Source organism: Falco biarmicus, chromosome 1 (genome assembly GCF_023638135.1).
Source record: "Falco biarmicus isolate bFalBia1 chromosome 1, bFalBia1.pri, whole genome shotgun sequence".
Taxonomy (NCBI): domain Eukaryota; kingdom Metazoa; phylum Chordata; class Aves; order Falconiformes; family Falconidae; genus Falco; species Falco biarmicus.
This window is the reverse complement of record NC_079288.1, coordinates 93,564,643-93,588,087: the sequence shown is the minus strand read 5'-3', so window position 1 is coordinate 93,588,087 and position 23,445 is coordinate 93,564,643. Positions and strand designations below refer to the sequence as shown.

General features: G+C 35.8%; 1 protein-coding gene across 15 annotated transcripts in view; it reads right to left on the bottom strand.

The window, feature by feature from the left end:
• SLIT2 (slit guidance ligand 2) overlaps positions 1-23,445 on the bottom strand; it is a 266,450-nt gene that overhangs the window by 39,368 nt on the left and 203,637 nt on the right. For 9 of the 15 annotated variants that reach the window (XR_008819773.1, XM_056326298.1, XM_056326299.1 and 6 more), the window contains 11 exons: positions 22,863-22,937; positions 18,509-18,652; positions 16,899-17,042; positions 15,469-15,635; positions 14,503-14,635; positions 11,396-11,464; positions 8,917-8,988; positions 8,621-8,692; positions 7,177-7,248; positions 4,517-4,680; positions 1,973-2,005 (listed from right to left, as the gene is read on the bottom strand). Coding sequence is in view for 14 of the 15 variants with exons in the window: in XM_056326298.1 (XP_056182273.1) it covers positions 1,973-2,005; positions 4,517-4,680; positions 7,177-7,248; positions 8,621-8,692; positions 8,917-8,988; positions 11,396-11,464; positions 14,503-14,635; positions 15,469-15,635; positions 16,899-17,042; positions 18,509-18,652; positions 22,863-22,937 (1,145 nt within the window). In the remaining variant the exon portion in view is untranslated. The remainder of the gene's footprint in view (positions 1-1,972; positions 2,006-4,516; positions 4,681-7,176; positions 7,249-8,620; positions 8,693-8,916; positions 8,989-11,395; positions 11,465-14,502; positions 14,636-15,468; positions 15,636-16,898; positions 17,043-18,508; positions 18,653-22,862; positions 22,938-23,445) is intronic. The other 6 variants (XM_056326290.1, XM_056326293.1, XM_056326292.1 and 3 more) reach the window with 2 other exon arrangements.

The window sequence follows — 23,445 nt, the reverse complement described above, 5'->3', positions numbered from 1 at the left end:
CAAGAAATCACTTGTTATTTGTTAAAAATTAGAAATCACCTGTGTATAAATGTGATTAATTTTCATATACTTTGTGACAGAAAAATGTTTGATTACTGTAACAGAAAATGGGTGACTTGGCCAAATGCTTATTAGGAGAATGAATATGCATTCTCTACTATCTCCAGATCTAGTGTCTGATGACATATTGCCTCCAGCTTGATTTTGGATTTCACCTATGGAAAAAACTCCTTCAGTTATCCACAGGTGATTTATATTTTTTAAGGTATAATCTGTGATTTCTTCTAATTAAATGCAAACCCCAAACTCCTGAGCCTGGTGGAACTGTCTGATTGCTCCATAACAAGCTTTGTTCAAAATGAGCCAGACTGCAAAGTCTTCCAAGCTAACAGGACATTTTTACTGAGATAGGGAGTTTTGGGTTTTTTTAAACTTAGATTCCGTAACTTACTTTCTTTTTCTTTGCAAAACTAATCTCAGATAAGTCATTGTAAAGGAGCTGGCATGGAAAGAAGACTTGATTATAAGGATTCAGTAGGGGCTGTTAGATATGGAGAGCTTGACTTTTTAAAAATTGTTTCTTTTAAATCTGCAGTTGTTGGTATCCTTCTGTGTCAAAGCTTGCAGACAAATCCAAAGGGAGGAACACAGTGATCTGTGATAAGATGCTTATTGGCATAGCCACAATCTATACGGATCATTGACTATTCTTGCTTTCATTCCATTATTTTGAAAGAGAAATCTATACCTGATTAAAGTTTCTGTTAGACCAGCAAACAGCAGAGGTAGAAGAACTGAAACAAACACAGCAGAAGCAACATCTAGAAAGTTCTGCCTGTGTACTCCAAACTATTGCTGATTATTGCTAGAGTACATTAAGAGGCTCTGTGAAAATAGGCACATATTTAAAAAAAAGAAAAAAAAAAATAACACTTTGCTGAAGCCTGGAAGTCTTTGCTTTCTTGCCTCAACTGATATTCTGAACATCGTATCCTCTTTTCTACTTCTCATGCAATAACATGCTATTTATCTGGCATGAATTAAAAAACATTCAGTAACTAAGGTTATTTTCCCTACCAGATTAGCAATCTAAATTTCATTTCCAAACCAGAGCCAGAAAATGGGAACCTAAGTCTCAACAAGATAGTAAACAACACTGTATCTGCTTTTATGCTGTAACTATTATATTTGTAGTAGCCAACAAAAACTAATATTTTGATTTATCATTCTTCAGTTGTAAGATCAAAGAATGGAAACGTTTCAGACACTTTTACTGAAGTCTAATGGAAAGGCAGTTCTGGAACCTATTTTCATTTGCACTGTACCATTCCTTTCCTTTTTCTGCTTGCATGTGTTAAAAGACTTGCATACAAGAAAGAATTGAGTTCGTAACCTATTGTTTAGTTTTGCATATTGTAGATATGTATATTCTTGAATAAGCCATAACTGGAAAGAAATCCGTAACATAAAAGATAAAAAAAGCAGTATTCTTTTGTAAACAGAGAAAAACTAATGACATTTTATTGACAAACATACAAACACACGTAGATATCTAACATTTTGGAAGAAAAACACGACACAAACTCTCTCAAAACCAGCTTCTAGAGAAACCTGTTATGAGGAAAACTTTTGAGCTCTGACATTTCATGACTCATATTCTGTCTTGCATATGGCCTCACAATCAGTACCTACACTGATTCACCTATACTAAAGCTGCTAATGAGATCAATGATTTTAGTTTGATGTAGTGGAAACAATCATTTCCTCAAGCCCAGGCTTTTAAAATAACAAAATTGTTCATACAATATATTAAATGATATATCGTGAAGAGTCAGCTGTGAATACATCAAAGGGGAAAACAGACAGTAAACATGCATGTCTTAGGAAAGAAGTCTGCTTGAGGTACACAAAAGGAAGGGCAGAAGGTCCGTTCTTATTCAGATCAGCCATTCCAGATTACTTATAACCTTACCTGGTATCAGAAAACCACACGGCCCTGGAATCTCTAGAAGCAGGGCATGGATGATAAAGGGGTAAAAGTAAAAGATCGAGAATCTGTTAGAGGCCACATCAAAAAAAAGGAAAAACCACCCATAAAAGTAGAAAAAACCCTGAAAGACGAAAATACTAAGGGATGAATCCTGGAGTAAAGGAATTCATAAAATTAGAGTAAGGTACAGTGATTTTATGGAGTTTTACAACTGAGATTTTATTTCAAAATGCTCATTTTCACTGGGAGCTATTCATTACGTAAGCGAAATTCAAGCACCCATTTCGCTTGCAATTGAATCCAGAGACTGTTAAGAGGGAATTACACACTATTCTTCCTGTAAATATACACACAACGGCAAGGCCATAAACAGACATTCCAAAACCAGTCCTGTCACTCATAGTGTAAAATTTTAGTTTTATTAGTAAAATAGCATCTTCCTAATTTCTATTCAGCAGTTCATTTTTAAGCAAAGATAAAATTACTTATCTTTGAGTAACAGACACATACTGTCTTACAGGGCCATCATGTCATTGAAAAAGCTGCTGATTTGCAATCTGTAATTATGAGCATCTTCATAAGACAGTGGCAGGAAAATTATTTTCTCTCAAAGGTATCCATAATACCAGATTTCCACTCTTGGAAGTGAAACAAATACAGTTCTTACCCTGCATAATAATATAAAGGATATTTTCTGATGGGCAAGATGGAGTAGGATACTTTTTGGATTGTCTGACAGAAACATAATGATCGCAGGCAGGGGTGATACAGTTTCTAAAACTGACAGATTTGGAAAACAACCAAACAGGCCCGTCATGTCCATGCAAATATTCTTTCGGTTATATCCCTAGAACAGTGTGTAATACGAGCATATCTGCAATAATGTTCAGTGGATGCTTGTAGAGAAAAAGATCAGACTGGCCAGCAAACATCCTACCTAAAATCAGACTAAGGTATCTTGCAACAGATGAGTGTCCTATGCAATGAACACTGGCATGACCTCAGAGATGCTGTTAAAAAATTACAAGAAGGATTTGGAGGGAGAGGCAATTCATTGACATCACAAGTAACAAAATGGGTTCCAGTGTTTTTTTCTTTACAAAAGTTTTTTGACAGAAAGCCCAAGGAGAGAAAACTAAATAGGATGAATACACAGTAAAGAACAACCTTGGTGATGCGAACTCCGACAAAGTCCCATTGCTTTTTTAAGAAAGAAATTACAAAGGGATTAAGCTCACCTTTGAAGATACATTAACAGATGAATAAATCAAAATAGCTTGAAGATTACCTAACTGTGAGAATAAGTTACTTTGACAAGACTTAAGATCATATGGCCTCAAGTTGCAGTAGAGCAGGTTTAGATTGGATATTAGGAAAACTTTCTTCACTGAAAGGGTGGCCAAGTAATGGAACAGGCTGGCCAGGGAGGTGGTGGAATCACCATCCCTGGAAGTGTTTAAAAAACGTCTAGATGTGGTGCTTGAGGGCATGGTTTAGTCGTGGACTCGGCAGTCCTGGGTTAATGCTTGGGCTTGATGATCTCAAAGGTCTTTTCCAACCTAAACAATTCTACAATCCTATGATTCTATATTTATCTGATGCCTCAGAAAAAAACTATAAGCTTAGTAATGTCTTACAAGTATAAGCACACATAAATTCTGGGGGCTTTGTTGTTTTAGTTTTGGTTTTTTTTTCAGTTGGGGATTTCAATGTTTCTAGATCAGGACCATTAAAAATTAAGCTACAGCAAAAGTCTTATGTGGTTTCAAAATATTTAAGAAGGGAGACGTGGATGGAATTGAGGATGACTGAACAGTAAAACAAACCAAGTTCTCTCTCCATGTGAGTAAAAAATATTTTTCCAAACCAGAAAAATAGTAAGTTTCAGAAAAAGAACTTAGGAATTTATAAGTTGCGATGTAAATGCCATCAATGTTGGTACCAACATGGACATAAATATTATTGGCCCAAACCCTGAGAAATGTCCCGATATAATGTTTTAGAATGAGACCTCTATAGAGGTAATCTACGGATTTTCTTGGGTTTGGGTTTGCTTCTTTTTTATGCCGTCTTCTGAAGTATCAGAGGAAGTGTTTGGGACATATTGATGCAACTAATTGCAGACTGCAAGGATTATGGATGTACTTTTTACTGTAAATAGTCTGAAAGAAAAAGATGTTCTTTGGCTAAGGGAAGTGTAGATATTTAAACTGTAGTTCATGACTGAGAGAGTACCAAGTACCTATGTACATCTGTGTACTAAGGAATACTGTACTGCAAGTCGGAAGACATTTTCCCCCCATAGATTTGAAAAGAAATAGGCATTGAAGTCTTTTTAAAGATAAAATAAATACAGTTCCTGAATGGAACCAATGGCTACATTCCTAAGCATGAGGAAGAGTGATGAAAAGGTTGAGTGAAGGTGCTATAATAAATGTATTTAGAGCACACGGGACTCTTATTTTACAGCTCAACTGTTTGTGAGAGTGCAAAACTGACACTTCAAAGAGAAAAAAACAACAGTACCTTGGCAAGTAAATTTTTTAGAAGGAGTTGTGAGAAGAAGTTTATCTGCCATTTCTCCAGGACCAGCACAACGTGCAATACCAGGTTCTTTGTATTCTGATTTTACCCAGTCAGATAGCCACTGCATGTTACAATCACAATAAAGAGGATTTGCTCCAATAGCCCTATGGAAAACAGACAAACAAAAAGGGAATAAATGATTTAAATGATTGCTTTTAAAAAGAGAAGCCAGAAAACCTTCAAACCACAAACCTGCTCTCCCTCCATAAAACTGACTGTAAGAGCATGAAATGTTTGGATTTGGGTTCTAAAACAAGAAGTGATAGTTTTAGCAGTAAACTTGGTCCAGAAACCTAGCTATTCTTATCTGCATGATGTGTGAACTTTGGAGAGCCAATACTAACTAGCTCTATTTTGCCATTGGTACGTAATGGCCAAGATCAGCTGCATCAGCAGAATGAAACTGATACTGGGAAGCTAAGTTAGCAAGAATAAAGTACTTCTTCTGAAGCAGCCAAGGCAACCCCACGGAGTTCCACCCTGGTATTTTTACTTTTCAGTTTATGGCTCCCAGGCTAGTATAAACCATCTGCTTCTAAGCTTCCAAATTTGATTTAATTATTTCCTCTTTGGAGCTCTCCCACTGAACTCACAGCTATGTGCAGAATTCTGCAAGAGGTCTGTTGCACAAGTAAATAAAACTACACTATCCTAGCTTTGTGATAGGTACATAAGAATTGCCTCGTTATGAAAGCAAAACCATTTCTTCAAATAAATTTGATTTTTTTAAAATTAAAGATTAATTTAGCTAGAATTAATTTCTATATAGGCCTTTTAAGTGTCTATTTTCTCTGCTAGAAACTATAAATACTCCTAAAACTCTTAGGACAATTATATGTTTTGTAGGTAATTTGGAGGACAGAAGCATCTATATAGATGTACTCACATTCCTTTTAAGAAATACAATAAGCATAGAATGTTCAACAGATAATCTTGACATGTGCACACACTGTTAAATAGCAGTATTAGAACATTCTCCTCCTCCAGATGTTTCAATACTTTTTTTCAAATTGTTCCACAACTTTGGATCAGTGGGTGTTCTAGAGATGCAAGGAAATCTTTGGCAGACAAGGATGGTAGAAACTACCACTGCTGGAACACTCTTTTCTGCTACGCTGAAGCAGGAAGCCCTCTCTTAATTATTGCTATATACTTCTAGCCAAACACAAGAAAATATATATACTTTTTCAGTCAGGCTTAAGTCAGAGCAGTAACAAAAATGACACCTAGTGACAGGGAACTTCTCATGCAAGGAGAAACACCCAGAAAGTGTCCACTCCGTATCTGCAAGGGTGAATGCCAAACTGAACTGAGATAACACAGTTGCTCTGCTAAAATCAGAATGTTAGTGACAATAACTGGTAGCCATTAAGAAAAAAATGACAGCAACAACAATCAAATCTGTGTAAGTTTTACTGATATTTCATGCATGTAAGCTAGTTTAATAGTAGCATTTGAATGAATTATCAATGACTTAAAGCTTAATCAGTATCAGTAAATTTCTGAGAAACGGCAAATTAAATGTAAATGTTCAATACTGAACTAGAAACAGATAATTAAGTTTTTTAACTACTGCAGCTGTTCAGAAACATAAAACCCAGATACATCTAAAGGCACTAGTCAACTTACTCCTCAATTGCAAGCAAAGATTTAATAACTATCCATAAACCCAACAGGGTGTACAGATATGTAACTTGCTCTATCTAGGTTCTCACTGAAAATTAAAAACAGGAAAAGAATGGCCTCAAATTAAGTTCTGAAATCAGATGGCATGTATTTAATGTCAACTTAACAGACACTGACACAGAATCATAGGATAATTTAGGGCACTCTGCAGGTCATCTAGTCTCACCTCCTACACAAAGCAGGGCTCGCTTCAGTCAGAGCAGGCTTGCTCAAGGCTGTGTCCAGCTGAGCTCTGAAAATCTCCAGGGATAGAGATTCTTCTGCTTCTTTGGGCAACCTGTTCCAAACCTGAACGACCCTCACAGTAAAGAATTTTTCTTTGTGTTCAATCAAACTTTCCTTGCAGCTTGTGACAGTTGACTTACTCTTCACTGTGCACGTCTGAGAAAATTCTGTCTCTACCATTGCTATAACCTCCTCAGAGGCTTAAAGACTATTGGGTCCCTCCTTAGCATCTCCCCCAAACTAAACAAGCCCAGTTCCTTTAGCCTCTCCCTACAGCTCATATGATCCAGCCATCTCCCCACCTTGCTTGCCCCTATCCTGAATTTGCTCTGTTTCATACACATCTGCTTTGTACCTGAGAAACTGAACACATATTCCAGATGTGGCTTTAGGAGGGCCAAGCAGAAGGGAGTGCCCACTATCCTCAGTCACCTGGCTGCTCACTTTCTAATTCAGCCCAGAGCATCTTTAGGCTTCATTGCCATAAGGGCACATGGCAGACATGTTCAGTCTGCTGCCCACCAGGAGGCCCAGGAATTTTTACTGAGCTGCTAGCTCTCTGGCCAGTCCCCAGCCTGTACTGATGCATGAGCTTGCTCCAGAGCAGTCCTTTGCAATTTGTCTTTGTTCAACTACATGAAATTTGCTGAATGTAAAATAAAAAATATAGTTATCATCTGAATACTCACAGGTGTGATAATGCTGAAAGATCATTAAAAGCTCCTTCAGGAACAACAGATATATCATTGCCATGTAAAGACCTTAAAAAGAAAATAGACAGAATAATACATATGAATAAAAATCTGGTAAACGTTGCAAATGTCATCTGATCTAAACAGTTTTCAGCTTTTAACTTTGGTTTTTTTTTTGTTTCAGTTCCTCAATGTTTCCACCATTTCCATTTTTTTTTAAGATCTAACTGGCAGCCTACTCATAATTTGACTTTTTTTTATTCCTGAATTTTCTGAAGAAATGTTAATAATATGATTCTTTTTAAAATGAAAGAATAATTGTCAGTACAAGTAGGCACACTTCTGCAAAGTACTGGGTTGGATTTAGGAATAGCAGAAGAGTTAGTATTTCTGACATTTTCAGCAATTCCCTAAAATTCCCATTAATTATGTTCATACTTTTTTCTAATCTTTCATGGATTTGTGGAAAATACAAGCATCAACTGTTTGTTAAGATAAGTATCAGAGTTACTGCCCTAATTTGATAGCAAAGTTAAAGAATGAAGATCTTATTAAACATCAATACAGGGAATAGGGTTCTCTCTTCTATAGCCAACCTGCATCTCTCCTTTTCTATAAATTCATTCAGTTACATGTATATCTAACACATATAGAATTACAGTTCTTGAAACTATCCATAGTTATTTAAAATAACTGAAGTTATATGAGCACACTTAAATAATGCCATACGTGAGAGATTTAATCCAACTAAGCTATTAAATCGTTATAAACTACCCAAATGGAGGCAAAAATTACATGTTCTGTTGTGGACTTCTGAGAAAGAATTTTTGCACGTTTTTTTCTTAATGACAAACTGAAGCTGTAAACTAGATTGACTGTTCTTTATTTTCCTTCCGCCCTTTTTGTGCCCATTCAACCATGTTTTTCCTAGTGGTAAAATGGAAAGGTTTCTTGGAACAAAGAAGTAGTTTTATTGATTTTTCAATAGTTAGCCATGATGTAATGTTTTTGGAATTACTCCCATATAAATGAAACAAGAAAGAAATAAATTTATTATTGGAATTAAAATATTCAAAATTCAACTGCAAACCCCCCTCATATATACTGAAGAATTCATGCATATGGCATTTTTGTTAGACTTTAACGCTTATAACAAGGAAGAACATAATACAAAAATGAAATACAGCTAAGATTAAAAAGCAGAAAAGTAAAAAGTGTATGTCTGCATATACGATGTTGTCCAGGGTCACATAACCTCTTGTGCAGCATTTTGAGGGTATACTTCCCCAGAATGAAGCCACTTAAATTTTTAAGGCTATGTAATTATCACTTCTTAAATACCTGATAGGGTTTACAATCAAGTAACTTCCTACAAATTTGTTATCTGCTGTACAAAAATAAAAATTCTGGAAAATAGCAATAGTTAAAAAATAATACTTACAACAACCTAAGTGATTTCAACCCATCAAAAGTCCTTGCAGGAATACACCTCAGGCGGTTATAACTAAGGATTCTGAAAATATATAAAATATTGTCAGCAAGTGTATCAGCCATTCAGTAAACAATGCAGAGCATGACTAAAACCAGCTTTTGCACACATAGTAGTTAGGAAACAAGTTATTTTACAGCGTCCACAACAAGCAAGCTTTAATATCAACTAAATGCCCTTTCCTTCCAAGACAAAAAACCCCACACTGTAATGCTTCCAAACAGTTACTGTTACATGTTTAAACTTACAAGGTGAGCAGCTGAGTCATGTTGCTGAAGCTCTGATTAGAAAGAGTGCTGATTCTGTTGTTACTTAAATCTCTATAAAAAATAAATTCAGAAATTCAGACCTTAAAATGACTGCCCCATTCCTGAAACAATGTAAGTCAAACTGACAGACACATTATTTTTATTAGTAGGAGTAGTATCATCATTGGTATCAAAATTTAAAGCAGCACATATTTTTATTTCCACATGCCATATAGAAGCCCAGCAAGTGTTTAGCTTGATCAATGAAAAGCATTTTCATTTCAACACAGATGAAAAAGCAGCACAATGCAGTCTTATACAACAGCAATGCCCATCATGCTACTGAGTTAATAATGCAATCCTACATGAACCCAAGTACAGAAATGAAAGTGATGTTTTAAAGTGGAAATCATTCTAGTCATTTCCCTAATAACACCTAAATAAATATCATCTAATACTCTACTTAACACTCATGCTGAAAACATCAAAGCCCAGAGCTATTATTATAAAGAATACTATCTAAGATTTACAGAGAAAGCCTTAACATCTTTCTTGGTGTTCAATATTCTAATGAATAAAATCTTAAATGCAAGTATGATGGAAGCTGGAGTGGTATGCTGGTAGCTTCAAAGAAGCTTTGAAGAAGCTATGTTAAATGTGAACAGTGCTTGCTCTTTAGTCTCACATTTTGCTGTAGTTTTCATTTTATGTTGACTGTTTCACTATTTCTTACCATATTTTATGGTGAAATAGAGTATTTCTGAGGGGACCTTGATATTTTAACTAAAAGTACTGTTGAACAGCTGTACAATATACATATTTCTCCACTTGAAATTTCATGAAAGCATGTAAGAAAACTAACTCATAATAATAAACATATTAGGCAAGTATAACAGAGCAATATATTAAAAAAAGAAATAAAAAGTTATAAATAAACGTTTTCCCTTGTTAATCTGGAACTTGGGAGACTTGTATGTAATTCCTTGTTTGGCCACAGAAGAACTATGTTTAGTGTTTTGGTTTTCCGAACACATCTGAGGAACATTTTCAATTCATAACAGCAGTATAAGGATACATTCAGAGGAGATTACAATAATGTGCTCCACAGGTCTGATAAATTGAGACTGTTAAAATTAATCTTATTTGCATTGTATTTACTATTTATCTATAATTTATTTTATTACATTTGTCTGCTAAATTGTTTGTGTGTGTTTTCTGAGTAGGAGGTAAAGTTACACGATTTCTGGCTGTGTTTGTCAAAAATAGACCATGAGTACCTCATCTCTGTGATGGAAGCCTTGTCACTATGCCTCTAATTAACCCCAGCTCTAGACATATATCCAGTGTCCACTGATACCGTTACTGCACACAATGCATTCTATACACTTGCTTCTTGTACTGTCATTCCAAAGTTTAGATGTATACATTTGAGAATATTGCAAGGGTTTTTCCCCTGTTATTTGCAAGATACAAAAACTTCTGGAAACATGTTTTTTCTAAATTTGTGACCATGACCACTTTTGTCTAGCATGAGGTAGAGGAAATCAAGTTCTTGTTTTTGAATGCAAACCGTTTTCAATTTTTGCAGCAAAGCTCTAAACCCAGTCAAAAAGAAATTTAAGGGATTTTGTTACTCCCCTCCACTTTTTATTCTGATTATAATGAAACCACAAACTGCTTTCAGAATGTTAGGCAGTTCAACTTCAGCTGGTATGAATTTTTATAGTCCTAACAAAGGCCAAGGAATTACAGCCACTTACATCAACGGTTTTCCTGTTTCTCTCCCTGTACTCTTACAAGGTACAGAAATCTTATTTAAATAATTCATGAAGTAGGGGCAATAAATTTTAGAGCAGCTAGTGATTTGCCTCAAATAACAGAGTGAGTCAGCAACAGAGTTGGGAATAAGGTGTTCTAGACAAGCTCTCTTTTTGAGTCATTAAACCATATATTGTGGGAGAAGGAGAAGGGTGTTCAAGTGTCACAACAGCTGTATGTGCTATTCTTATGTGAGGCACACCATGGAGTGAAGTGTATCACAGAATGTTTCCTTTGTCAGTGAAATAATTCTTTTTGGCATAAAAGCCTTTATGGAACTGCATAACAAAATGCTGTATTACTCTTAATACCTTACCCTAATTTCTCTAACTTTTTAAGATCTTACAGATTTCTTCAAGTTAACTGTATTTTCTGCATATTTACTTTGTGAGGTAATCACTGGAATGAAATACCCCTGTTTATAAAACATGACCAAGTATATTATACATAGGATGTGGTAAGTAGAATAAAATATCCAACATTATAAAATGTGGTTGGGTATTATATTTGCTAAAAGATACGATACGTTTTATGTTTGGGGTTTTTTTTCTTATAACGAAAACAAGGTATAACAGAGTATTTTTGTTTTTTGGTTTTATTTATTTATTTAATTATTATTATTATTCATTCCAGTAAAGAATGTTTCTCTAAAACTACTTACATGAGTGTTAAATGCTTGTAGTTGGAAAGCTCTTTAGGAACAAGAGTAAATTGATTTCCATCCAAATAACTAAAACAAAAAAAATAAAACATAGAGCATTATTTTTTTCATTAAAATAGTAGCATCTTCATCCACTAATTTTAGAATCCAACAGTAAAGTTAACAACAAATTAATACATACTACTTCCTTTTTATAAGAAATCTTGCTTACAAATCTTGGTTTTTAGAGACACAACCGACGACCTGTACCCTGAAATCCACATGCTATTGTATCCAATATTATGAATATTATAAAGTAACAGTAATAACAACCAACACTTTTTAAAAATAATAAAAAGTACTATGTAAGACTCTGCAAAATGAGGTCTCTTTTATCTCCATTTCACACACATCTACAGGTGAAAAGTAAATCTGACTTCTTCACATTAAGCATGGGCTTTGAGCTGTTGTAAATAGAAACAGATCCTGGCATTGCAGAGGCAGCCCTTTACAGTAGAAACAGCAAGGGCTGGTCCCAGCTCTAACAGCAAATTCATTTGTCATGCCTGCAGTTCAGGTCACCTTCCCTAATTTCTCCCTGTATATTTCATGATATATCAGGCATGACATACTGCAAGACTGTTCCTTTGGAGTATGTTAGGGCCTAAAGACAGTAATCAATTACCCTTCGCTAGAAAAGTTACATCATTTTTTTCCTCTTTGTAGGTTTACAGCTCCTGTATTATATTGCTTGCTCTTTTTCCATGCTCATAATTCTCAATAACAGACTTGTTCATCCTTGGAGTTAACAGGTACAGAGCCATCAAACTGTATCAGCACCTGAGTTACGGGCAAAGGAAGGTAACAAGCCTTGCCTAAAAAGTTTCCAGTGTGCAGCCAGTCATTACAAAGTGCAAGTGGAGGTGCTCTTCATGTAACCAGGGCAAGTAGTTTAGAGATTATAAAAAGTGCTGAATTTACCCAATTCTCCAAAATGGAGTAGACAGTGGCAGGAAGATTAAAGGTTTTTAGTTTCTCAACTGGGGCAAGTGACTCGCTGATGGTAGTATGGTGGTATTGTGTGTCCTGGAACCCAAGTAAAAACTACAGCCTCATTATCCCTATACAAAGATATTTTAGCCATCCAAATAGCTGGAACACACTTGAGTTAAAAAGTAGACTCTGGCAGACACATTCTCAGACCAGTTTTGAGCTTAATGTCTTTAACTATGCTGCAGCATCTTTGGAAACTTTTGTCTTGGCTAAACGGATGGGATGAAACACAGTTAAACTTAGTGAAATAACTATCTAATGAAAAAGCTTTTTCATTCTCTCTCTCCCCGGCCCAACCGCCCCCCCCTCCCCGCCGCCCCCCCCCGCCCCTTGGACTATGCCATCCTTAGGGCTGCTTGCCAAACGCAAAATATATGTCTCAATAAGTTTTATGCTTACACTATGTTAATGGCATTACATAAATGGTGGTGAATGGAGCATGGGCTCATATGCTTAATTATTAAAAAAAAAACCAACAACATTTAAACTTTTTGAAGAACTAAGTAACCTTATTCTGAGAAAAATTTTTTTTGACAGATAAATTAGGATATATTGCTTTAGCTTCATTAGAACTGAAGTACAAGTATCCACGTGGCTGATAAAAATTCCTCCTTGTTCAAATGAAGCAACTATTAAGATATTTTATAAAACACGTGAAGAGTACATCTTGGAAGGCTTATGCATGCTAATGAACAAGAAGAATCAATCAGCATGCAACTGCTAACAGGAACCACCTCTATTATGCTTTTGAAAAATATGCTAAATTGCATGCTAGACACTAATTAAAGCATACAGAATTGTACACAAATGAGTTTCCAGTCACAGTCAGGGTTCCACTTACAATTCCAAAAGTCTCTTTCTTTAGCTGCTTAATTTTACATTGCATCGATGCCCTTACACTGTCAAATTGTATTTATTAGGCCAGACTATATTTAATTAAGTTATCTTTTATTTGAGAAAAAAAACCAACACCAAAACCTAATGAAGTAAGTTATAGGTTTATATAGCTGTGTGCTAATTTGAGATCTTAGTAATTTCTCTTCATTAATGACTAAAGCCTTTTGGATGCTACTAAGCACCAAACTAGTGGTGGGCATTTCAGAATCTTCTATATAATACCAAATGTTAAAACAATAAAACTGTTTTAGTGACTTAAGAACACAGTTATGATGTCTTCTGAAAAAGCATTACATTAATCACTCATTATGAGGCATTTTATATATAGTATTAAATATTTGTCATATAGAACAGAAACTCCTTTTCTTGTCAATAATTTCTATTTATTTCTTTCAATCTTGTGACCTATCTGATCAAATGTTTACGTTTATTTTTTCCCCTTCATAATGCACAAAAATTGCCTCATCTAGTCCCGAGTAGCTTATTCAGTTGTTATCTTCAAACAATACGTGAATTAGCAAGCTCTTTTTTATATCAATGTTACTGTCCATCTGCATATTAAAATATATATCTTTTCATAAAATGCAATCTTATCACTTTTTCTCATATAAAAATGTGTCAAGAGATTAATAAACTATTCCACATTGCATAAGACTGTCTATATGAAAAGACTTTCTATTAAAAGCAGTCTTTTTGAAATATCACAAATCCATGTTCACTATGAAAATATGTAAACACATTAATAGATTGTTTTATTTTTGCTTTTTCACGTAACTGAACTTCTTCATTCCTTCCTAAACAGTGATCATAGATTAATCATATTCACCGTTGCCTGTAATTTAACCCATTGTAACATGATATCCACGTTCAGTTACATGACAGTTTAGTGTTGGGGTTATAAATTCTGAGTGTGATTACAGTTTTATATACATCTAGTTTTAAAGCTTTTCAGTAACAGATAGTTCTCTTAGAGTGTTTTGGGGCTTACAGAGCATTGCTAGCTCAAACTTAACCTCAAATTTATCAAGGTACTGGGCAAGTCTTTATAAAGTAGTATATCAATAAATTTCAACTGATCTACTGAATCCAATTCTTCATTTTCTTCTCCTCTCATTCTTGAACCTGACAATATAAGTCTGACGCTTATTTTCATAGAATGGAAAAAATGTGCCACTTACAGTTCAGTTACATCTTTCGGGATGCCTTTAGGCAAAGCTTTTAGGCCTTTGTTGCTGCAGCGAACTACTGTGTCTAGACAAGTACATTCTGCAGGACAGCGGGACAGTGGAGAGCAGCTATTGTCATCATTTCCTGATTAATAAAAATAAACAGATGTTAAGGTTACTATACAAATGTTACTTTAGTATTTGCAATAATATCCCACCTAGAATTCCTGTAAGCACACATGATATTTCTACATTATGATATCTCTAGGTAGGGAAAACATTAAGTCATCTCTGTAAACCATCACTCTTACATCGAACTTACATTTCAAGTTCATTTAGTACAATGCTGTTTTACTAGATAAAATTACTATTATACGGGGGGGTAGGGCTGGGGGGAGATCATTAAAGAAAGAGCAAAACTTAAAATGAAAGATGAAGCAAAATATATGTGGATTCTCCAAATTAATAAATTATTTTAAAAAAACAGTCTCTTTGTGGAAAAGTTACAGCCTTGAAAATTGACAAACTAATAATGCAATAAATGGAAGCATGTGTAAGAGAGATTCAAGATAGCAGCTTTTTTAAAATATATATCAAGCATCAAATAAGTCACAAACTAAGAAAAATGGCATGTTATTTGCTCAAGTAACCTGAAAGAGTGCTTGATTCAAGCACCAGCATTTGCAAATATTCTCATCTGAATTACATTTGATCAATTTATTTTATTTATATATTATCTCTAAATTCTGATTTACAGTCCTGAACATAGGCAAGAAAAACTTTTGAAAGCATATATACAATAGTCATGTGCTTGCTGATCACCCAGAAATGGGTGGAAGATTTTTAAAGTGATGGCAAAACTGAGTATGAATCACAGATGAAGTTATTTAAGGCATAAAACTTTGGGATCTGTGGGAATCATGCAGCCATACATATAAAAGCTGAAAACGTAAAAAGTTCAAATATTAATTTTCTTACCATCATCACATGTAAAATCCTGAATTGCCACATCCTGGATGGGAATCTCTTTGAGGAAGTAGGGTTTTTGGCAGCGAGGGTTCCCTGTCACAATGCGTTTCTTCCTTAGCCAGTCTCCAAGCCATGCAAGATGGCAGTTGCAGTTGAAGGGATTGGCCAAGAGGTTTCTGAAAAGCACGGGAAAGTTGACTTCGGATGACACCATTTTTTCATCCTATGTATTCAATTTCTATTTTCCAAAGCTAAGCTTAAATACGTTTCTTCAAACAATACTATGTACAAACCATAGGTGAAAGCTATAATTTAAGCTCTATGTGGTGAATCTTGATAAAACTCGTTTAGAAATAATTTAAAACTGTCAAAGACCTAACTTGTTGTCAAGCCACTCTGTACTGATAACACAATAATTTCATATAGAGATGATGGCAGATTACTTTACATTATTAGCTTTAACCTGACAACAGCTATTCCATTAATTTGTCATCTCAAGATTTCCATCTTTTATTTGCTCCAGAGAATAAGTTTCCTACCTGAAGTGACAGCTAAGTTGATTACATGCCAGTTATAAAAATGAATTTACTTCCAGAAGTCTCAGTACTTTTGGCATCTCCTTACTTCAGCACAAACCTATCGACAATTCCATTATTTATAAACATGTCATCCTTAATATGCACAAATTAGTCACTTTGTGCTAAGTGTCACTTTTGATATAAAAAGTGGATTAAGTACTTTCTTGAATGATGCTACCTACAAAAAACATTTCTTCATTAAACTGAGTGGCAGCTTTGCTCACCGTTTTCCCTTCCCTTAAATTACATATTTAAATATGTAATTCCATCATTTATCAACAGTCCTTAAGGACACGGTTTAGTGGTGGAATTGGCAGTCCTGGGTTAACAGTTGGACTTGATGATATCAAAGGTCTTTTCCAACGTAAATGATTCTATGGTTCTACTGTTCTAAATAAAAAAAAAGGATGCTTTTGATAGGAAATGAGACTAAAGCTTCATTATAAAACATGTGTGAATTAAGATCCTAAGTAGGCTGAGGAAATTTAAGATAATAATTGGCCAGCACAGGGCAGAAAGACAGAAAACACGGTGATTCAGCCAGTTGTGATCAGTGGGCTTCTGGGCTGGGGCAGGGCTGGGGGCGACACGGACATGAGCAGGACTTTTTTCCTGCCTTCTCAGGCACTTCTGGAAGGCAGTCCAATGCTGAATCAAAGGGCACCATGAAAACATAGTCTTCATGTGTCCAAGAGTCCAAAAATAAACTTTCTCAAAAATCTGCCTACAAACTCTTTTTTCCCTTATCTTTACCTCATGTTGTGAAACTATATATTAAACCATCAACAGAAATGTCATCAGGTCTAAATTTGGAGATTAGATGTTTAAATTTAGTTATGGTAAAACATGAACGTGACTTACAATGTAGAGAGGGAATGCAGTGTATCGAAGGAGCCAGGTGCCACGGTGGTGATCTGGTTGTCATACAGTGAGAGCAGGCGGACTGAGCTTAGGCCTGTGAAGCTGTCGTTTCCCACACAGCTCACACGGTTGCTCCTCAGCATCCTGAGAAAGGAAGGATCAGAATTTCTTAGCTTAGCCCAAGCAGGGGTTGGAGCTGAAGTGGCAACCCAAGCAAGGGCCCAGAGGTATGACTCCAAAGGGACTGCATCTGGTGGAGGGACCACGTGCAGTGATCCTGTGCCGCCTGTCCCCTCACTGAGGGGACTGAGCGCGATGTGTGTGGAGGAGACTGGAAAACAGAAGGATGGGTAGGGTAGGGTTCACAGAGGCAAGGGGTGTTTACTTTAAGTATTTGTGCATTGTTTTTTTTTTCTTTCAATACTAGAATCAGTGATTATGAGTCTTTTAATTGACAAATAAATTGATTGAAATTCCTCAAATCGGAGACACAGTGCAGCCCCTCCTCATGTTTCCATGCCTAATGACCTCAGAACTGCTATTTACATGGAGCAGAAGGTTGTACCAGCTGACCTCCTCCTCCTCCTGAGCTCCCTCTGACCTGAATTTTCTTAAGATAAATTCTAGAAACCACTTCTACTACATTCTCAAGCATTTCAGTTAAATGAAATCGGGCTATCCTGACTCCTCATCAGCATGCCTCTTAGGTTTAGTAAAAATTTCAGAATACTAAGCATGAAGCACCTATTCTAAAATCTCATATTTCTGTAAAGCTTACAAGCTTTGAAGTTTGCTGTTCTCCTATCTGTCAATCAATAAATTAATATTTTTCCCCTAGCTCTTGTCTAAGAATAGCTGCTTCTAAAAATTTTAGCAGCTTTAAATACAAAGTTAGAAATTATAGGCCTGGTTCATTAAAAATACTTAATATCTATGGACAGCTGAGACCCCAAAGACCATTTAATCTTTGCTGGGCTTTGCTGATCAGAAAGACAGGTTCCCTGAAGAAGGCTAAAAAGCTGCAGATTGTATAAACATCTTTTTTTGAGTGGAAAGAGCTAAAATGCCTTCATGGAAAGAATTAAATGAGTTCAAGCTATAGTGCTTTTACTCCTCCCTTTACTGTTGAAATAACATTAAAATACTTAGGAGAGAATAATTTCCTACATCTCAATATCCACCAGAATCCCTTTTCCTCTAGCAAAATTCCCAGCAATGGTTGACCTGAACTGAATCAGACTCCATTATGTAAAAAGTGTAATTTCTGTGCACAATTCAGTTACTTTGAAACAGACTATTATTCCCATTTCTGTTTCTGTACTTGGATGTTTACCTATTCTCAACCGCTTCATCATTTTAGAGGATTCGTAATTTCTGTAGTCAAGTAACCACAACGAAAAAAATTCAGCTACATTATATCCGTAATTAATAATTAATGAATTCATAAAATGTGTTATCACTTTTTGTAAAATAGGAACAAAACCTAAGATATACTTGAATAATCCATACCTAATCTTCCAAAAAGAAAATATTTTAGGACAGACACAATGTTACGTTTAAAAATACCTGCCAGAAATAAAGAATAAAAATACCAAAACAATTATACTTACAGTGTTTTAAGACTCTCTAGTCCTTTGAACATTTTGTGTCGAACACTTTCCAAGCGGTTGCTAGTGAGCAATAGTTCATTCACACCAGAGGCTCCATCAAATGCTCCTTCTTCAATATCTGTAATCTTGTTATTGCTCAGGTTTCTATTACACAGTAACAGAAACAGAGAAAACCATGTTTACATTTTTAGATACCCAAATTATCTGTTAAATGCTGTAGACTGCATAGATTTCAAGATACTGAGTTATTGTGTAAAAGCAACAAGTATGTTATTCAACTTCAAACCAATAAAAGCAAAATTTAATGCCTTGCAAAGAACTAAGGATTTTTAAAGCAATCTTTGGAGATATTTTAAAATAACGGCAATTTCCCAGTCCATGCTGGCTGCCACAAAAGAACAACTTTTCATAATTTTGAATATTGTCAGTGACTACATTTTTTTTCATGTCTCCAGTCCTTGTAGTATTATTAGATGAATTAATAAAAAATGATACTGTATGAGTACCAGCACAACTAACCACTCCAATGTCTTTATTTCATCTTGGTAGACACAAATATAAGAAAAAAGTATAAACAGCAGCATATGTAAATGAAACGTGTGAATGTAAACAGTACATGAAATGTTAATCATTTATGACACTACTTAAAAAGAAAGGTTTACAAGTAACATAGTGTATTTATCTGCAATTTGCATGCAAAGCAGATCAAAATGTGGGGAAATGACCTAAAATACTGCCAAAATATGTAGTGTTTATGGATTTTAGTTGGAACACAGAAATTACATCCCAAATGTGTAGTATCTGTACGACGTATACAAAAGCATATATACACAACACACATTTTCTTAAAAGATTTTTCATGGTATTCTTGCCTTGTTTTGTTTGTTTCATAAAAATATATATATTACAGAAATACAAACCTACACACTAACCAGTGTAATAATACACTAGTGATTTTTCAAAAGCTCTTAAAAATGCACTGAGACAAAATGAAGTGAAGCTAAAACCATTTTATTTGATGGAATTAATTGTGTTGAGAAGAAAATCAAACATTATTTAATGTAACTTCTAGAAAAGCATTTTAATGGTTCAAATCAAGAAAGATACTCTTTGTTAGAATAAAAATTCATACACTTGCCAGAATGAACAGTTGCCTTTATCTAAGATACAGAAACCAAGGAGTTGTGGCTTAATCTTGAGTGCTGATCACTCATCTCTAGACTAGCTGTAATTTAATGTACACCTCGCCTGTGATGAAGGATACAATCACAGAATCATAGAATCATTTAGGTTGGAAAGGACCTTTAAGATCATCCAGTCCAACCATTAACCTAGTAGTGCCAAGTCCACCACTAAACCATGTCCCTAAGCACCACAACTAGCCATCTTATAAATATCTCCAGCGATGGCGACTTCACTACTTCCCTGGACAGTCTGTTTCAGTGCTTGATAACCCTTCAGGTGAAGAAATTTTTTCTAATATCCAATCTAAACCTCCCCTGGCCGTTTCCTCTTGTCCTATTGCTTGTTACTTCAGAGAAGAGATCTACCCCCACCTGCCTGCAACAACTTTCAGGTAGTTGCAGAAAGCAGTAAGATCTCAGGGGAGCCTCCTTTTCTCCAGGCTAACCAACCCCAGTTCCCTCAGCTGCTCCTCATAAGACTTGTGCTTCAGACCCTTTGCCAGCCCCATTGCCCTTCTCTGCACATGCTCCAGCACCTCTACATCCCTCTTGAAGTGAGGGGCCCGAAACTGAACAAAGTACTCGAGGAGCGGTCTCACTGGTGCCGAGTACAGGGGGACGATCACTTCCCATGTCCTGCTGGCCACACTGTTTTGGATACAAGCCAGGATGCTGTTGGTCTTCTTGGCCACCCAAGCACACTGCTGGCTCAAGTCCAGCAACACTCTCAGGTTCTTTCCCACCAGGCAGCTTTCCAGTCACTCTGCCCCCAGTCTGTAGCGCTGCGTGGGGCTGTTGTGACCCAAGTGCAGAACCTGGCACTTCTTGTTGAACCTCATACAATTGGCCTTGGCACATCAATCCACCCTGTCCAGATCCCTCTGCAGAGCCAGCCTACCCTCAAGCAGATCAACACTCTCCCTGTACTTAGTGTCATCTGCAAACTTACTGAGGGTGTACTCAATCCCAGATTGCTGATAAAGATATTAAACAGAACTGGTCCCAGTACTGAGCCCTGGGGAACACCACTTGTGACCGGCCCACCAACTGGTTGTAACTCCATTAACCACCACTCTTTGGGCTTGGCCATCCAGCCAGTTCTTTATCCAGTAAAGCATACACCTATCTAGGCCATGGGTAGCCAGTTTCTGTAGGAAATACCGTGGGAAACGGTGTTAAAGGCTTTACTAAAATCTAGGTAGACAACATCCACAATCATAACTGTCACTTAGTTTCACAGTGGAGCTGCTCAGTCTGCTGTAAGGTGCTGCAGAAGACTAGAAGCAAGAAACTCATTATCTCTCATCTCAGCTGGCTTATCCATGTGAAGCCCTTAGTTTCCTAAAATCTTATCTGTTCCTGGCGTAACATGCATACTGCTTCACCTGCTTCTCAGGGATATTTTGAAAATTAATGTTGCATAGCTAATCAATGATGTAGTGCATACACATGCTTTATTACTGATGAACCATCAAATCAATTAAATATTTAGGCCCCAATTTTTCAGTGTTGTCTTTGCAGAAAGTCCTTTGCACCTATTTGAACCTCCAGAAAGAAACATGAGCTCCACAGAAATACAGAATTAATTCGCATTGGTTTCTCTGTAACATCACTACCTCACTGCTTTCCAGTCACGCTTAACCAGTCACTGTATTATTCTCTGAACTGAAGAAAGTTGTAACAATTGATAACTATATTAGGAAGTTATAGAGCTGTATTATTAAAAGCATTAACTTCTCATTAACATTTTCTCAATTTTGTCCCTCCTCAATTATCCAGATTTCAAAGCTCTTGGGAATTCTAGCAGACAGCTACACTGAGACTGATTAATATACTTCCTTTTCTTTCTTTCATCCTGAACACTCCCTCAACTAAAAAGTGGCAAACTAAACTTAGATGACATGGAATGTTTATTAAGTTACCTTTATAGCCTGAAAATATATAATTAATGACATTATATTCCCTTTTACCCATTTTTCCCTAAATATGAAGAGCTGCTGTATGTGTGTGCACACGTGTAAGTATGGAACATCAAGTATCCTATTTATTTCAGAGGTGCTTTGTAGCTGTAAAACGTGCTAATGTGGGATACTTGAGGAATGCAGAAAACTGGGTATCTACCATAGAGCAGCACAGCACTGCTGTGCCAGACACTTCTACATTCTTTCATTAAGTATCTCAGCCCAATTTGAAGTGTCAAGGTGTAGTCAAGTGGATAGGTCAAAAGCAGTTAATTTTTGGTGGTTTTTTGTGTGTTATGTTTTGGTTTTTTAAAAAAATCTTTATCTATTAACTAAAAAAAATAATGGCAATGACTATTTAAGTAATTGTGATCTTGACAGCTGCCATTAAAGATCCAGATAAGGCTAACAATAGTTTAAGTAATACTAATACTCCCCTTGAGATTTTGGTCACTAGTAACATAGACTGATATTTTACAAATGATACTAACTTGGTGACTACAAAGCAGTGTGTCATTTTCACTAATCTTACCTATTTTTACTTGTATTTTTCTTCACTTACTATTTATGTTTGGATGTATCCTGAAAAGACTGAGTCACTAAGTCTAAATGATCTACCCTTAAAAATGCCTTTTATATAGGCAAAAGAAAAGCTTTTCACAGATTTATTTTTAGTAACAACTGCAACTGGTAAGAATTATAAACTCCTGTTAGAACACGAACGGTGAACATGGACTTACATGGATGAGCTATCAAACCATTTTTTTCTCAGTCATTTAATCTTGGTATTTCCCTCATCTAATGACAATTTAATGAAGCACAGAATCAAAGCCATGTCTTGAATGTGCTGAAAAAGGTAAAATTGCTTCGTTAGGGAGTAGTACAGGAAGTTAAAAAAGATTACTGGAACCTTTTTTTGAGCAGCTTACACTGTGAGCTCCCTGCTGTGGCTGAATAACAGGCCAGCTGGCTGGACACTGCAGTGAAGGTGCCTGAGCTATAATACCATGAGAAGTTGTTGCTGACATGCCTAGTCCCACAGAGAAGAGCTGCCAACTCTGACCTACCTCAGTGATTAATTTAAACCCATTCTTGATTTTCATTAGAATATACTGAATCTTTTATAGGTAAGAACTAAAAAAGGTGGAGAAACACAGCAAGGACCTAACACGCTATCTGAATAGACAAGGTCACGGAAGTTGCACTTACATTTTACGCAGCTGAGGAAGTTTCTTAAAGATTCCAGTAGCTTCCAGGACTGAAAATTCATTGTTATTTAATCGCCTACAAGAAATGACATCAATTTCAGAAAACCATACTCAGGCACTGGTACAGAATGTTGCACACTAAGTCAACTTTTCACACTGATTTAACTGAATTGCTGGTGCTTAACTGGTAATTGAAGAACAATTCCATATATCTACTGACATTTCTAATTCTGATAATATCTGGGAGTGAACATTCTCATTAGTTAAACTTAGGCATACATAGAACATACAAAATCAAAACCAGATCAAAAAATATCATCTAACTCAAGTTGCAGAGGAATATAAGAAGATGTTTTTAATTTTTCTTTTAAGGGAAGAAAAACAAAAATGTAACTAAAGAAGGATTCCATGGCAACTTATAAATAAAAATCTTTAAGTAGTATGTATAAACCACTGAAGATTAGTTCACTGTTCTTTAAAGGATATCAGGTGGGGTCTGCCAGACATCTGGAGATGCTCACAGAACACTATTTACAGGAATGAAATAATTACTTTATGCTCAATGCTTCTTTTTAATAGAGACT